The 14,389-nt window shown below is 48.9% G+C and overlaps 1 protein-coding gene across 1 annotated transcript; it reads left to right on the top strand.

Moving 5' to 3' along the window:
* Positions 1-343: 343 nt before the first annotated feature.
* C2 (complement C2) lies at positions 344-14,093 on the top strand. Its single transcript, XM_090355980.1, has 18 exons — positions 344-488; positions 619-840; positions 1,852-2,037; positions 2,956-3,129; positions 3,216-3,314; positions 3,474-3,607; positions 4,556-4,694; positions 5,386-5,526; positions 7,704-7,793; positions 11,255-11,395; positions 11,493-11,587; positions 11,671-11,782; positions 11,870-12,035; positions 12,142-12,218; positions 12,725-12,816; positions 13,002-13,128; positions 13,239-13,288; positions 13,624-14,093. The coding sequence occupies exons 1-18, from the start codon at positions 344-346 to the stop codon at positions 13,798-13,800; spliced, it is 2,367 nt and encodes a 788-aa protein (XP_090212106.1). The 3' UTR covers positions 13,801-14,093.
* Positions 14,094-14,389: the final 296 nt, after the last annotated feature.

The raw sequence follows: 14,389 nt of genomic DNA, 5'->3' as shown, positions 1-14,389 counted from the left end.
TTTACTGAAATGAAATGTTTTGCAATACCTTGGATGGCTTGTGAGATTGTGTACTTTATTCAGGCAAGGGCTGTGTGTGTGTGTGTGTGTGTGTGTGTGTGTGTGTGTGTGTGTGCGCGTGCGCGCGCGCACGTGTGATTACATGAGGCAGGTGTCTGGGAGATAAAAGTGAAGCCTGTGGTGCTGCACTACTACTCTGTGACTGTGTTGGACTTAGGGAGGCAGAGCAAAGGATTTGCCTCTTAGCTCAGTCCTTAATCGCTGCTTATTATTATTAATTATTATTTTCCTAAGGACAGACCATCCCCCTTGCCACTCCCTAGTTTTCGTTTTCTGGCAGCAAATGAAACAGCTGCTGAGCCAGCTTTGGCTGGTTTTCGGGAAGTCAGATGACCTTTTCTCTACCCTAGCTCTCCATTCCTCCTGCCCTGGGGTGGACACCATGAACCCACTACTGACTTTCCTATGCCTGCTGCTCCTGTGCCCAGGTAGGAGACAGGGGAGGGAGATGAGTGGGGCCCTGTAGGCGCAGCCATTGTTGCAAGGTTGAGTCCAGTGTGTGAAAGGGACAGCCCCTCCAGCTTCCTTGTCTCATCTGTGGTGGTCCCTCACCCACAGGTCTGCAAGCTGCTGCGGGGCCCTCCTGCTCTAAGAATGTGAACATCTCTGGTGGCACCTTCACTCTCAGCCACGGCTGGGCCCCTGGAAGCCTCCTCATCTACTCCTGCCCCCAGGGCAGTTATCCATCCCCAGCCACCAGGCTTTGCAAGAGCAATGGACAATGGCAGACCCCAGGAGCCACAGTGAGATCCAGCCGGCTTGTGAAGGCAGTGTGCAAACGTGAGGCTCCTCTAGGGCTTTGATGTCTTTCCCAGGGGCCAGGCCAGAGGTTTTATTGAGGACTTGCTCAAGCTGGAGCTTCCCTGGGTCAGGTAGTGTGGGGAGGGAGGACCAAGCTGCTCTGGCAGAGGTCCTTCTGAACATGGCAGTTGGCATTGCAGCCTGGTTCACCTCTGTATTCCAAACTACTGAGATCTGAGGACCCAAGTTCAAAGTTAGCCAGAGCAAGGAAGTCAGTAAGACTCTGATATCCAATTAACAAATTAAAAAACAAAACAAACAACCCTGGAAGAGGAGGTATAGCTCAAATGTGACAGCACCAGTGTTGAATGAAAGAAAGAAAGAAAGAAAAAAAACTAAGCAAGAAACTGGATGTGGAGGCTTATGCCAATAATCCTAGATACCCAGGAGGCTCAAATCTGAGGATTGCAGTTCAAAGCCAGCCCAGGCAGGAAATTCCATGAGCCTCTTACCTCCAATTAACCACCAGAAAACCAGAAGTGGTTCTGTGTCTCCAAGCAGTAGAGCATTAGCCTTGAGCAAAAGAGCTCAGGCCCCAAGTTCAAGCCCCACAACTGACAAAACAAAAAAAGGTAAGCAACATTGTGAGGTTCTAAGTACATTTCAGTTTGTTCTGTGTGTGCGCGCGTGCGCGTGCACGCACGTGCGCCTGTACTGGATCATGAACTCAGGGCCTGGATGTTGTGCCTTAGCTTTTTCACTCAAGGATAAAGCTCTTCCATTTGAGCCACAACTCCACTTCTGGCTCTTTCTGGTTAATTGGAGATAAGCGTCTCAAGGACTTTCCTGCCTTGGCTGGCTTTATATGGTGATCCTCAGATCGCAGCTGCCTGAGTAGCTAGGATTACAGGTGTGAGCGCCCAATGCCCACTCTTTTCAAGGTTTCACAACCAGGTCACCCTGATGGATTCCCACAGGATTATCACCTATTGCACACCCAGTCCAGGCACTGGCCATCCACCCCTGACTCCTCCACTTTCCTCCCTCTAGCTGTTCGCTGCCCAGCTCCTGTCACCTTTGAGAATGGTGTGTACACCCCTCGGTTGATGTCCCATCCTGTGGGTGGCAACCTGAGCTTTGAATGTGAGGACGGCTTCACACTGCGGGGCTCGTCTGTGCGTCACTGTCGTCCCAACGGCATGTGGGATGGAGAGACGGCTGTGTGTGACAATGGAGGTGAATGCTCCCACTGCTGGGTTGCATGGGATCCGGGGCTCCCAGAGAACCTTGGAGCCAAGTATAAAGACAGGGGCCCAGATTTGGGGAAGTTGAAGTCTATGGTTCCCTTATCTCTGACCTATGGAGTTGGTGCTAAGATGCTGACCTTCAGATTTGACACGAAGGCTCCATATACTTATCTAGCTTTCCTTCCCTGTCCCCCAATTCTGAAGCTTGAACTCAGGATATAGACCCTGTCCTTTAGCTTTTTTGCTCAAGGCTAGTGAACTACCTTGAATTATGTCACTATGTCCAGCTTTTGGGTGGTTAATTGCAGATAAGAGTCTTACAGACTTGTCTTTTTTCTTTTTTTTTTTTTTTTTTTGCCAGTCCTGGGCCTTGAACTCTGGGCCTGAGCACCATCCTTGGGCTTTTTCCTCAAGGCTAGCACGCTGCCACTTGAGCCACAGCACCATTTCTGGCTTTTTCTATGTATGTGATACTGAGGAATCGAATGCTGGTCTTCATGTATTCTACCAGTAGGCCAAACTCCCAGCCCATCTTACAGACTTTTCTGCTGGGCTGGTTCCAGGATCCTCAGATCGCAGCCCCCTGAGGAGCCGGGATTATAGTTGTGAGCCACCAGAGGCTTGCTAGTATTATCCTTCTGGAGGAATAGGACTTCTCAGCTCGCGTTTGCTCTGGGCTCTGGGGCAGACAGGCAGAAGCTGCATCAGGCCTGGGAGGTTTCAGTCGTCGATGGCAGCTACTGAATTCTGAGTATTTCAGCCTGTACAGTCTTCTCCGTCCATGTCCTGGCATCTCCTGAGGGACTCTGGCATCTTTGAGGGTCCAGGGAGGAGGACTGGCCTGGGAGGGGGGCAGTGGCTCCCCAGCTCACACTCACCACTGTCTTTTTGTTTTTTTCCCTTGTAGCCGACCACTGTCCCAACCCAGGCATTTCAGTGGGTGCAGTGAGGACGGGCTCCCGATTTGGCCTTGGGTACAAGGTCAGCTATCACTGCTCCTCAAATCTGGTGCTGACAGGATCTGCAGAGCGAGAGTGCCAGAGCAGTGGGGTCTGGAGTGGGACAGAGCCCCTCTGCCGCCGTGAGTAGCCACGGGGACTCCGCCTCACGGGACTCCCTGCAGCCCTGGTTCTGGCTGACTGTCTTGTTTTGTGGCTTTTCCCACAGAGCCCTACTCCTTTGACTTCCCAGAGGATGTGGCCCCTGCCCTGGGCATCTCTCTGTCTCACCTGCTGGGAGCCACTAATCCTACCCAGAAGAGGAAGGGTGAGTGCCAGGATTGGGGCAGGAAAACCCAGGTCTGGGAAAAGCAGGGGAGAGAGGAAGCCTTCTTGGAGGTTGGGGAACAGCCAGCGGGCTCAGTGACAGAAGGGTAGACTGGGAGCCAGATCACAGGAAGAAGGGAGTCATCTGAATTCTCCCCAGAAAAAATGGCTCGTAAAATACAAATCCAGCGTTCTGGTCATCTGAACCTCTACCTGCTTCTGGATGCCTCTCAGAGTGTGTCAAAAGAGGACTTTAAGATCTTCAAGGACAGTGCCTCTCTCATGGTGGACAGGGTGAGGATGATAAGATTGCATGCAAAGGAGCCTTCCTGGCTCCCTCAGTTTCCCTCCTTTGTCAAAGTCCCACCCACGACTCACTTCCTCCCAGAAGTCTTCCCACATTTTACTCTTGCCCTGTGGGATCATGAATTCAATTCATCTAATTGTGGTTTTCATTTCTCACAGATTCCTACTGTGTGTCAGGCACTGTGCTGGGGGCTGGAGAATGCCACAAATTCGTTATCTAGAGAAAGCAGTAGTGTAGTCTCTACACGGGCCAACAAGAGAATTCAAGGGGTGGTGGGGGGGGGAAGGGAGGGTTGGCAGGAAGATACTGATACTCTGGTGGAATAATTTCATTAAAATTAAATAACACTTTCAAATTTATATCAAGCACAGGTGGCTCACACCTGTCATCTTAGCTATTCAGGAAGTTGTAATCTGAAGATTACAGTTCAAAGCCAACCCAGACAGGAAAGCCCATGAGACTCTTATCCCCCATTAACCAGCAATAGTCAGAAGTGAAGCTGTGGCTCAAGTAGTAGAGTGTTGGTCTTGAGCAAAAAAGGTAAGAGACAGCATTCAGGCCCTGAATTCTCTCTCTCTGTCTCTCTGTCTCTGTCTCTCTCTCTCTATCTCTCTCTCTCTGTGTCGCTGTGTCTCTGTGTCTCTGTGTCTCTCTGTCTCTCTGTCTCTCTCTCTGTCTCTCTCTCTCTCTCTCTCTCTCTCTCTCTCTCTCTCTCTCTCTCTCTCTCACACACACACACACACACACACACACACACACACAGTGAGAACAGATATTAAACAAATGTTACTTTCCTGTTTCTTCCAAGCTGCAGTTCTTAGTGCCTTGCCCCTGTTGGGTTCTATCTAGGTTCTCTAGCTCATTTCTGGTTCGCTTACCGCCTCCTTCTTTGGTTGGAAGCCTCATGCTGCCTCTAACCTGTCTGCCCTCCCCAGATCTTCAGCTTTGACATCAATGTCAACGTTGCTATCATCACATTTGCCTCAAAACCCCAAGTCATCATGTCTATCCTGAATGACAAATCTGGAGATGTGACTGAAGTGGCCAGCAGTCTGCAGAATCTGAACCCTCAAGGTATGGCTATCATCAAGTGTTTCTAGGGGCTTGAGCTTGGTGGGCACAGTGGCTTCAATGTTGAGCTTCCTGCCTCCCTAACTTTACACTGCAAGTCCAAGTGTAGTGTTCAGGTCTTCAGCTTCATGCACACGCACAAACCACGTGGTCTGCTTGTCATGGATGTGCACCGCAGGCTAAGCAGCATTGCTGCCTGCATACACTGGCAAACTGCGTGGGTAGTATGCAGCAAATGGCTAAAACCACTCAAGTTTTGTGGGAACCCCATCTTTGAATCTTGAACCCTGCCAATGGTTTTGGATAGAGGTTATGCAATCAGCATGTCTAAGGCAAAAGGCATTTATTTAGTTCGATTTTTGGCAGTTCTAAGGCTTGAACTCAGGACCTAGGCACTGTCCCTGCACTCTTTTTACTCAAGGCTAGCACTTTATGGCTATAAGTCAAAGCTCCACTTCTGATTTTTGAGTGGTTAATTGGTGATAAGAATCTCATGGGAACTTTTCTGGCTAGGCTGGCTTTGAACTGTGCTCAAGGCAAGCACTCTAACTACTAGAGCCACAGCACCACCTCCATTTTTTCTATGTATGTGGTACTGAGGAATTGAACTCAGGACTCCATGCATGCTAGGCAAGCACTCTACCACTAAGCCACATTCCCAGCCATGAGAGTTCTTTCTTTTGGTGTATTCCAGATCATAAAAATGGAACCGGGACCAATATCTATGAGGCCCTAAACAGCGTGTACATCATGATGAACAACCAAATGCAACGTCTGGGCATACACACGATGGCTTGGCAGGAAATCCGACATGCTATCATCCTTCTCACTGATGGTGGGTAATGGGCAGGGTGAGCCTGGAATAGTGCAAGACCCATCAAGGCAGGGTTTGAAACTCTACATTCTGCTTCTTCCTCTGTGCCTCTCTCTCTGTCTCTCTCCGCCTTCATAGAAAATGATTTCAAAGAGATGAGTCGCACAAGAGAGAAGTAGAACTAATATGAAACAAACACATATTTGAGTCTTGTTATACCTTGATAGAATTTTCTTTTTTTCATATGTATCAATGCGTGAGAGTTCCTGTGTGTACATGTATATCATGTATATGCGTTTGTTATTTATTATTTTTATTTTTTGGTCAGTGGTGGGGCTTGGACTCTGGATCTGGGCGCTGTCCCTGAGCTTTTCAGCTCAAGGCTACTACTCTACCCCTTAAACCACAGGGCCATTTCCTGTTTTCTAATGGTTAATTGGAGATGAGAGTCTCATGGACTTTAGAGCCCAGGCTGACTCTGAACCATGATCCTCAGATCCTACCTTCTTTTTTTTTTTTTCTTTTTCTTTTTTGCCAGTCCTGGGCTTGAGCTCAGGGCCTGAGCACTGTCCTTGGACTTTCTCAAGGCTAGAACTCTACCTCTTGAGCCTCAGCACCACTTCTGGCTTTTTCTATATATGTGGTACCAAGGAATCGAACCCAGGTCTTCGTGCGTGCTAGGCAAGCACTTTAACCACTAAGCCAAACTCCCGGCCCAGATCCTACCTTCTTGCGTAGCTAGGATAACAGGCGTGAGCCACCACTCCAGGTTTTTTGACATTCTTGTTATTACCAGCATGAGGTTTGAATCTACACTGGTTTAATTTACTTTTGTGACTAGCCCACTCTACCACCCAAGCCACACACCTCTACCCTGGCTTTTGTGTGTGTGTGTGTGCTGGTACTGAGGCTTGAACTCAGGGCCTAGGCCTTGTCTTTTCTTTAGTTTATTTTTGCTCAAGGCTAGCATTCTACCACTTGAGCTCCACCTCCATTTCCAGTTTTTTGTTGGTTAATTGGAGATAAGAGTCCCATGGACTATTCTGCCAGATTGGTTTGGGACCATGATCCTCTGATCTCAGCCTCCTGAGTAGCTAGGCTCGCAGGTGTGAGTCACAGGAACCCAGTATCTTATTCAGAAAGCAGAAATGGTGTTGATAATGATGACTATAATGATGGTGAGGTAATGATAGCTGCAGGGTATTTACAGAGAGCTACTTTAAGGGAGCTTAAAGTTGTCCAAGCGCGGGTCTGTGATTGGGACAAGTTGGTTCCTGCAGCTCTCTGGGAGGTCACGCCTCTAGATGGGTAGAGATGCAGGTTCTGAGAAGGATGTGAAGGGCAGGAGTGGAAGCAGCTGTCTGTGAGGGATATGGCCTCGGCCACTCAGCCAAATGATGTGGCTCCACCAGGATTTAGTTTTCTCATCTACGAAATCAGATCAGATCCAAATACCTATGCTTCCTGGAGCTTCATGAGAACTAAATGAGAAAAAGGATATGAGTCCCCCAATGCATTGCCCGTAAGGTGAAAGAAAGCAAGAAAGAAAGCAAGAAAGAAAGAAAGAAAGAAAGAAAGAAAGAAAGAAAGAAAGCAAGAAAGAAAGAGTAAATGATATGTTTTGACATAATTTGGTTGAGGTTCTTTGGCTAAATGTGTCTTCAGATTTCTGGGACTTTGTGGAATCATGAGATGGGCTCAGAGTGCTATTTATTGATTTATTGGTTCTACTCTTGGGGCTTGAACTGAGGGTATGAGCACTGGCCTTGAGCTCTTTTTTTGCTCAAGTCTAGTGCTCTGCTGCTTGAGCTATAGCTCTCCCAGCTTTTGGTGGCTAATTGGAGTTGAGAGTCTCACAGAGCCAGGCACAGTGGCTCATGCCTGTAATCTTAGTACTCAGGAGGCTGAGATCTGAGAATCGTGGTTCCAAGCCAACCTGGAAACTGAAGACCTTGACTCTTATCTCCAATTAACCACTAGGAAACTGGAAGTGATGCTGTGGCTCAAGGGGTAGGGTGATAGCCTTGAGCTGAGGAGCTCAGGGACAGTGCCCAGGCCTAGAGTTCAAGCCCCTACAACCTCCCCCCCCAAAAAAAATCTCATGGAATTTCCTGCCCAGACTAGCTTTGAACCACAATCCTCAGCTCTCAGCCTTCTGAGTAGCAAGGATTGTTAATTCTTTTCCCTCTCTGTTCTAGGAAAGTCCAACATGGGTGGGCCTCCCAAGGCAGCAGTTGACAGCATCACAGAATTACTGAATATCAAGCAGAACAGGAATGACTACCTGGGTGAGTCTCTCTTCCTTACCCCATCTGTCTTGTCCCAGGTGAGCAGGGCACTGTGTTCTCAGTCAGGGGTCCCAGCACATCTTCAACAGTTCCCCTGCATCCTGGCCCTAGGCCTTGAACACTGGGCTTAGGGACTATCACTGAGCTCCTTTTTGCTCAAAACCAATGTTCTACCACTTGAGCCACTGTACTACTTCTGTTTTTTTCTGTGATTGGTTGGAGATCAGTCTCACAGACTTACCTGCCCCAGCTGGCTTTGAGCCATGATCCTCCGATCCTCTAGCTACTCTCCTGAGTAGCTATGGGCATGAGCTACCAGTGCCTGGCTTTCTTCAGCAGTTTTAAGTCTGTTGTTCTGTGTGGAATGGACTGTGATACCTTCCACTTTGTTTTTGTTCTCAGTGGGCTGGCCTGTAGACAGTTTCTTCCTGTGTAAGGAAGGACCTGCTCTAGGTAGATAACATAAGATGCTTACAGAAATGTTGTCTGGCATGGAAAAACCATTCAGTACCCAGCAGCCTCTGCGGCAATCATGACCTCAGTGCCCTCACCACCTTCTCATGTTTCAGCAAACCTTCCAGGAAGAAGGGTTAAGATTCCTTGCAAGGGTTTTCCCCCATTGTTTTCTTTTAGTAGTATACGTAGCTAAGAAGGCTCCTCAGGGTTAGACGATATGTACGTGCACTGACCTTTGACCAGGAAAAAAATATATATATATGAATCTATCTGTCTGTCTGTCTGTCTGTCTGTCTGTCTAATGCTAGGCATGAGCTACACTTCCATTCCAAAGACATTCAGATAAGGAGGGAGGCTAATTTCCAGACTTCATCTTGTCCTTAGATCTTCTTTGCATTCTCACTGCCCCACCTCTTAGGAGTAAGTTGATTCTTCTTTAAAACTCACTGGGCCAAGGAAGTTGTAACTCAGTTTTTACCCCCTTACTCCTTAGCATCTGAGCCAGGGTCAATGCTCTCATTAAAAACTAGGCCTGGAGTTTAGCCTAGTGGTAGAGTGCTTGCCTAGCATGCACGAAGACCCGGGTTCGATTCCTCGGTACCACATACATACAAAAAAAATCTGGAAGTGGTGTTGAGGCTCAAGTGGTAGAGCTCTAGCCTTGAGAAAGTCCAAGGACAGTGCTCAGGCCCTGAGCTCAAGTCCAGGATTGGCAAAAATACAAAAACAAAAACAAAAACAAAGACTGAGCCGGGTTTGGTGGCTCACTCCTGTAATTCTAGCTACTCTGGAGGCTGAGATCTGAGGACCACGGTTCAAAGGCAGCCCAGGCACCAAAAAGACCATGAAATTCTTATCTCCAATTAACCACCAGAAAACCAGACGTGTGGTACAAGGGATAGGGCGGTAGCCTTGAGCTGAAGAACTCAGGGACAATGTCTAGGCCCAGAGTTCAAGTCCTATGATCAACAACAACAAAAAAAACAGAGGCTGGAGGTATGGCTCAAGTGGTAAAAGTGCCTACCTAGAAGTAGCAGGCACTAAGTCTGTGTTCAATCTCCAATATCACCAAAAGACGTCCAATTCAGCTCTTTACTGGTTATTTGGAAATGATGGCTCACACCTGTAATCCTTGCTACTCAGGAGGCTGAAATCTAGAGGTTTACAGTTCAAAGCCAGCCCAGGCAGAAAAGTCTGTGAGACTTCTCCAAAATAATGGCTGGAAGTATGGCTTGAGTGATCAAATGCTAGCCTAACAAGTGCAAGACCTGCAATTCAAGCAGCCCCTGTTCTGGCAAAAGCAGGGGCTCCTCTCCCCTCCCCTCCCCACTTCCTTCCTTCCTTCTTTCCTTCCTTCCTTCCTTTTTCTTCTTCTTTTTTTTTTTTTTTGCCATTCCTGGGCCTTGTCCCTGAGCTTCTCTGTGCTCAAGGCTAGGGCTCTGCTGCTTGAGCCATAGCACCACTTCTGGCCTTTTCTGAGTAGTTTATTGGAAATACGAGTCTCGCAGACTTTCTTGCCTGGGCTCCTTGGAACCACAATCCTTAGATCTCAGCCTCCTGAGTAGATAGGATTACACACGCAATCAATCCATCAGCGCTCCGCTAACAATGAAAACTTTTTGCAAGCTAGGCACCAGTGGAGATCTGAGGATGGTTCAAAGCCCAGGCAGGAAAGTCCATGAGACTTTTATATCCAGTTAATATAACAACAACAGCAAAAAAGCTGGAAGAGGTGTAGCTCACACAGTAGAGCTGAAAAAGCTCAGGGACAGCACTCAGGCCTTGAGTTCAAGCCCAGGACCAGCAAATACATACACATAATTAAAACCAAATCAACTCTTTACAGAGTTGAGAACTGAACCCAGGACCTCGTACTTGTTAAGCAGGTACTCTACCAACGAGACACACTGCTATCTCACCTGCGTATTACCTAATAATAAAAGGTAGTGGATTAGACTCACTCTAATCCAACCCAATATGACCGCATCTTGTGTGTGTGTGTGTGTGTGTGTGTGTGTGTGTGTGCTGATGCTGATACCAAGGCTTGTACTTAGGGCCTTGTACTCTTGCCCAGTTTTTTCACTTACTACTGGTACTCTATTCTTTAAGCTACACCTCCAGTCTGACTTTTCCCCCCCTGGCTAATTGGAAATAGAGTCTTACAATTTGCTGTCTAGGCTGGCTTCAAACCATAAGCCTCAGATCCCAGCTTCTTCCTTTTTGTTTTTTGGTTGGTCATGGGGCTTGAACTCTGGACCTGAGAGCTGTCCTTGAGCTCTTCAACTCAAGGCTACCACCCTACCCCTGGAGCCACAGGACCACTTCGGTTTTCTAGTGGATAATTGGAGATAAGAGTCTCATGGACTTTAGTGCCTGGACTGGCTTTGAACCACGATCTTCAGATCTCAGCCTCCTGAGCAGTTAGGATTACAGGGGAGCCACCACGCCCAGCTTATATCTCAGCCTCTTTCAAGTAGCTAGATGACAGGTGTGAGCCACCAGTGCCAGTCCTCATCTTAACTTGATTCCATCAGCAACAATCCAATCAAAGTCATACTGACAGGTCTGAGAGGTTAGGATGTTAGACAATGAGATTCTACCCACTATAGGCAATACTCGGGATAAATAAGGAAACCATAAAGCATGCAGAAGACAGGTGACATGGAACACGAGATGAGGTAGAGCAGGGAAGAGGACCTTGTTGACAAGGCGACATTTGAGCCAAAGCTAGGACAGTGAGTGATGTGGATCTGGGGGAGAGTCAATCAGGCAGAGAGAGGCCCGGATGGCCCAGAAGGCGTGTGGTGGCAGGATGCCTATGGATTTGAGAAACCTAGAGAAGGCTGCTCAGGAAGAGCTGAGGGGAGTGGTAGGAAGTGACGGCAGACAGATAGCAGGGATGAAGGAGGCAAGGGCCCAGCTCATAGGGTTTTTGTGGACATCGCCTCCTGACTCGGACTGGCCACTCAGCCACAGAGTTTGCTGAGTTCCCTTCTCTCCATCAGACATCTATGCCATCGGGGTGGGAAATCTGGATGTGGACTGGAGAGAACTGAATAAATTGGGATCCAAGAAGGATGGAGAGAGACATGCCTTTATCCTGCAGAATAAACAGGCTCTGCAGCAGGTCTTTGAGCACATGCTAGGTGAGTGAGCTTTTCCCTCCCTATAGTGGGGGAGAAGGGTCCCAAGACACAGTGCTCCTCCTAAGCGCTCTTTTCCATCTGATCTTCACACCCACAGATGTCTCCAAGCTCACAGACACCATCTGTGGGGTGGGGAATATGTCAGCCAATGCCTCTGACCAAGAGAGGACACCCTGGCATGTCACTTTCAAGGTAAAAGGAAGGAAGGTGGGGCTTGGATCCCACAGGTCAAAGCAGGTATGGGCCAATCCTTGACTAGTGTCTGTTGCCTGCAGCCTAAGCACCAGGAGACATGCCGGGGGACCCTCATCTCAGACCAGTGGGTCCTGACAGCAGCTCACTGCTTCCGCCAAGCTGCCAACAGTTCCCTTTGGAGGGTCAACGTGGGTAAGGCAAGGGGCTGTAATGTCTCCTGACCCTGGCTCTGGCCCTTTCTGGAGCTCTGGTCCAGCCTAATTTGCCATATTGTTGCAGGGGACCCTAACTCCCAATGGGGCAAAGAATTCCTTGTGGAGAAGGCAATAATCTCCCCAGGGTTTGATGCCCATGCAAAGAAGGACCAGGGGATTCTGGAGTTTTATGGTGATGACATCGCCCTGCTGAAGCTGGCCCAGAAAGTGAAGATGTCTAGCCATGCCAGGTGTCTGTGTGTGGGATGGGAAAGTGCCCTGCATAGGAGAGTATTCTGGTCAGGTCCAGAGGGGATGCGGAGGCAGAGCCTGTGTGACACTCATTCTTCTCCCCAGGCCCATCTGCATTCCCTGCACCATGGAGGCCAATATGGCCTTGCGGAAGCCCAAAGGCAGCACTTGTCAGGACCATGGTGAGTGATGGGCATCTGAAGAGTTGGGAGCAGGATGAGAGAGAGAGAGAGAGAGAGAGAGAGAGAGAGAGAGAGAGAGAGAGAGAGAGAGAGAGAGAGAGAGAGAGGGAGGGAGGGAGGGAGGGAGGGAGGGAGGGAGGGAGAGAGTGTGTGTGTTTCTGGTGCCAATACTGGGGCTTGAACTCAAGACCTAGGCACTATCCCTTAGCTTTTGTCATTCAAAGTTGGCACTCTACTACGTGAGCTACACAGCTCCGCTTCTGGCTTTTGATGTTTAATTGGAGAGAAGAGTGTCAAGGATTTTCCTGCCTGGTTGGCCTGGGCTCTCTATGCTCAGATCTCAGGATTGTCAGATTTAGCTGGGATTATAGGTGTGAATCACTTGCATCCGCCTCTATGCATGATCACAGGAGCGGAGCAGCTTCCCCCCCCCCCCCAACCCCGAGCCAGATGACTGGATTCTGAGTGAAAGGATCTGTGCTGACATCCCTTTCTCTTTCATGTAGAGAAAGAACTTATGAACCAGCAGAGCATTCCTGCCCATTTTGTGGCCCTGAATGGGAGTAAACTGAACATTAACCTCAAGACAGGGCCACAGGTGAGTCTTTGCTTCGGAACACTGAAATCACCTGGAGGCAACCTCCACATTATTGTTCTTCATCCCCCAGGCTCTGGCTACTTCATCTGGCTCAAGTCTCCTCTCCTCCCAGGCCTAGCCGGTTAGCCAAATGTTGTCTGGTCATTCATTCTACCCTTCTCTCTCTCAACCCCCACCTACTACAGAGGACAATATGTATCCAGGAAGTCTCCCAAGACAAAAAAACCTTCCCCAACTTGACAGATGTCAGTCAGGTAGTGACTGATCAGTTCCTGTGCAGTGGGATGCCCGGAGATGCCAATATCTGCAAAGGTGTGTGTGGATTTCTAGTGGGGAAGGCTGCTGTGTTCCTGTGGCCAGCATGTCAGGACATCAGCGCTCTGCCCTTTGTAACACTACCTCTTGTTGTATTTTACCCACAGGAGAATCTGGGGGAGCAGTTTTCCTTGAGCGGAGATACAGGTTTTTTCAGGTGAGAAGGAGGGAGCTACAAGAATGAATCTCCAAATCTCTATCTGGCTGAGGTGTTCTAAGGAGAGGGTGTGTGTGTGTGTAAAATTCTCTACTACTTGAGCCAGAGCTCCATTTCTAGCTTTTTGCTGGTTAATTGGAGACAAGAATTTCATGAACTTTCCTGCCCCAGCTAGCTTCAAACCACCATCCTCAGATCTCAAGCCTCTTGCGTTTAGTTAGAGTTCCAGATATGAGTCACCTGTGCCTGGCCATAAAAAGGACTTTGAAGGAACCTGAGAAAGTTGGGGCCAGGGACATCCACAGCCTGCAAACCTATTCTCTCATCTCTTCCAGGTGGGACTGGTGAGCTGGGGTCTTTACAACCCCTGTTCTGGCACCACCAATAAAAATGTCCGCAAAAAGGCTCCCCCTGGTGTCCCAGCACCCAGAGACTTCCACATCAATCTCTTCCGCCTGCAGCTCTGGCTCAGAGAGCACCTGAAAGGTGTCCTGAACTTTTTGCCCCTCTGATTATGACCCCTTTGCTGACCTGTCAGGATCCGCCATCTCTCCTACCTCTGAATAGTCACCTCAGACCCCGTGACCCCTCCTCCTCCTAGCTGCATAAATTCTGGGTTCCAGGAGCCCAGAGTGCAGTGTACACAAGCTGAGGAAACCCCAGAGCTGTTGTTAGCGTGGCTGGCTGACCCACTGACCTCCCCCTGAAACCCTCCTTGCCTCTGCTCTGCTCCCTTTTGCTCTTTGTACTTGATTCATGCATGGAATTCCCCAGTTTTGAAATTAATAAAACTCAACGATTTCTACATCTGTCTGTGTCTCTGCCTAGGGGTGGGGGATGGGGTAGGGAGGCCAAAATGATTCCAGGAAGGTCACAGACCCTGCTGGACAAACAGCTGCTGGACTCTGCCCCATAATGCAGCCTGCAAGTGAGTGAGCTGGGGGCCCATTTGGGGTCTTTAAGGGAGCTTGTCAGGGAGGGAGTGGGAGAAGAAAGGGGGTTGGAGGGGAGAGCTCCAGACTTTGGCAGCTAAGGGTAGGGCTTGTACAGTTTCTATTTCTACTGTTGGCAGCTCAGTGGGGTGCCCCGGCTTGATTGTTC

Source organism: Megascapheus bottae, chromosome 22, assembly GCF_031878675.1.
Source record: "Megascapheus bottae isolate mThoBot1 chromosome 22, mThoBot2.hap1, whole genome shotgun sequence".
NCBI classification, from domain to species: domain Eukaryota; kingdom Metazoa; phylum Chordata; class Mammalia; order Rodentia; family Geomyidae; genus Megascapheus; species Megascapheus bottae.
Note: the sequence above shows the minus strand (reverse complement) of the source record. Positions and strands in the feature narration are given on the sequence as shown.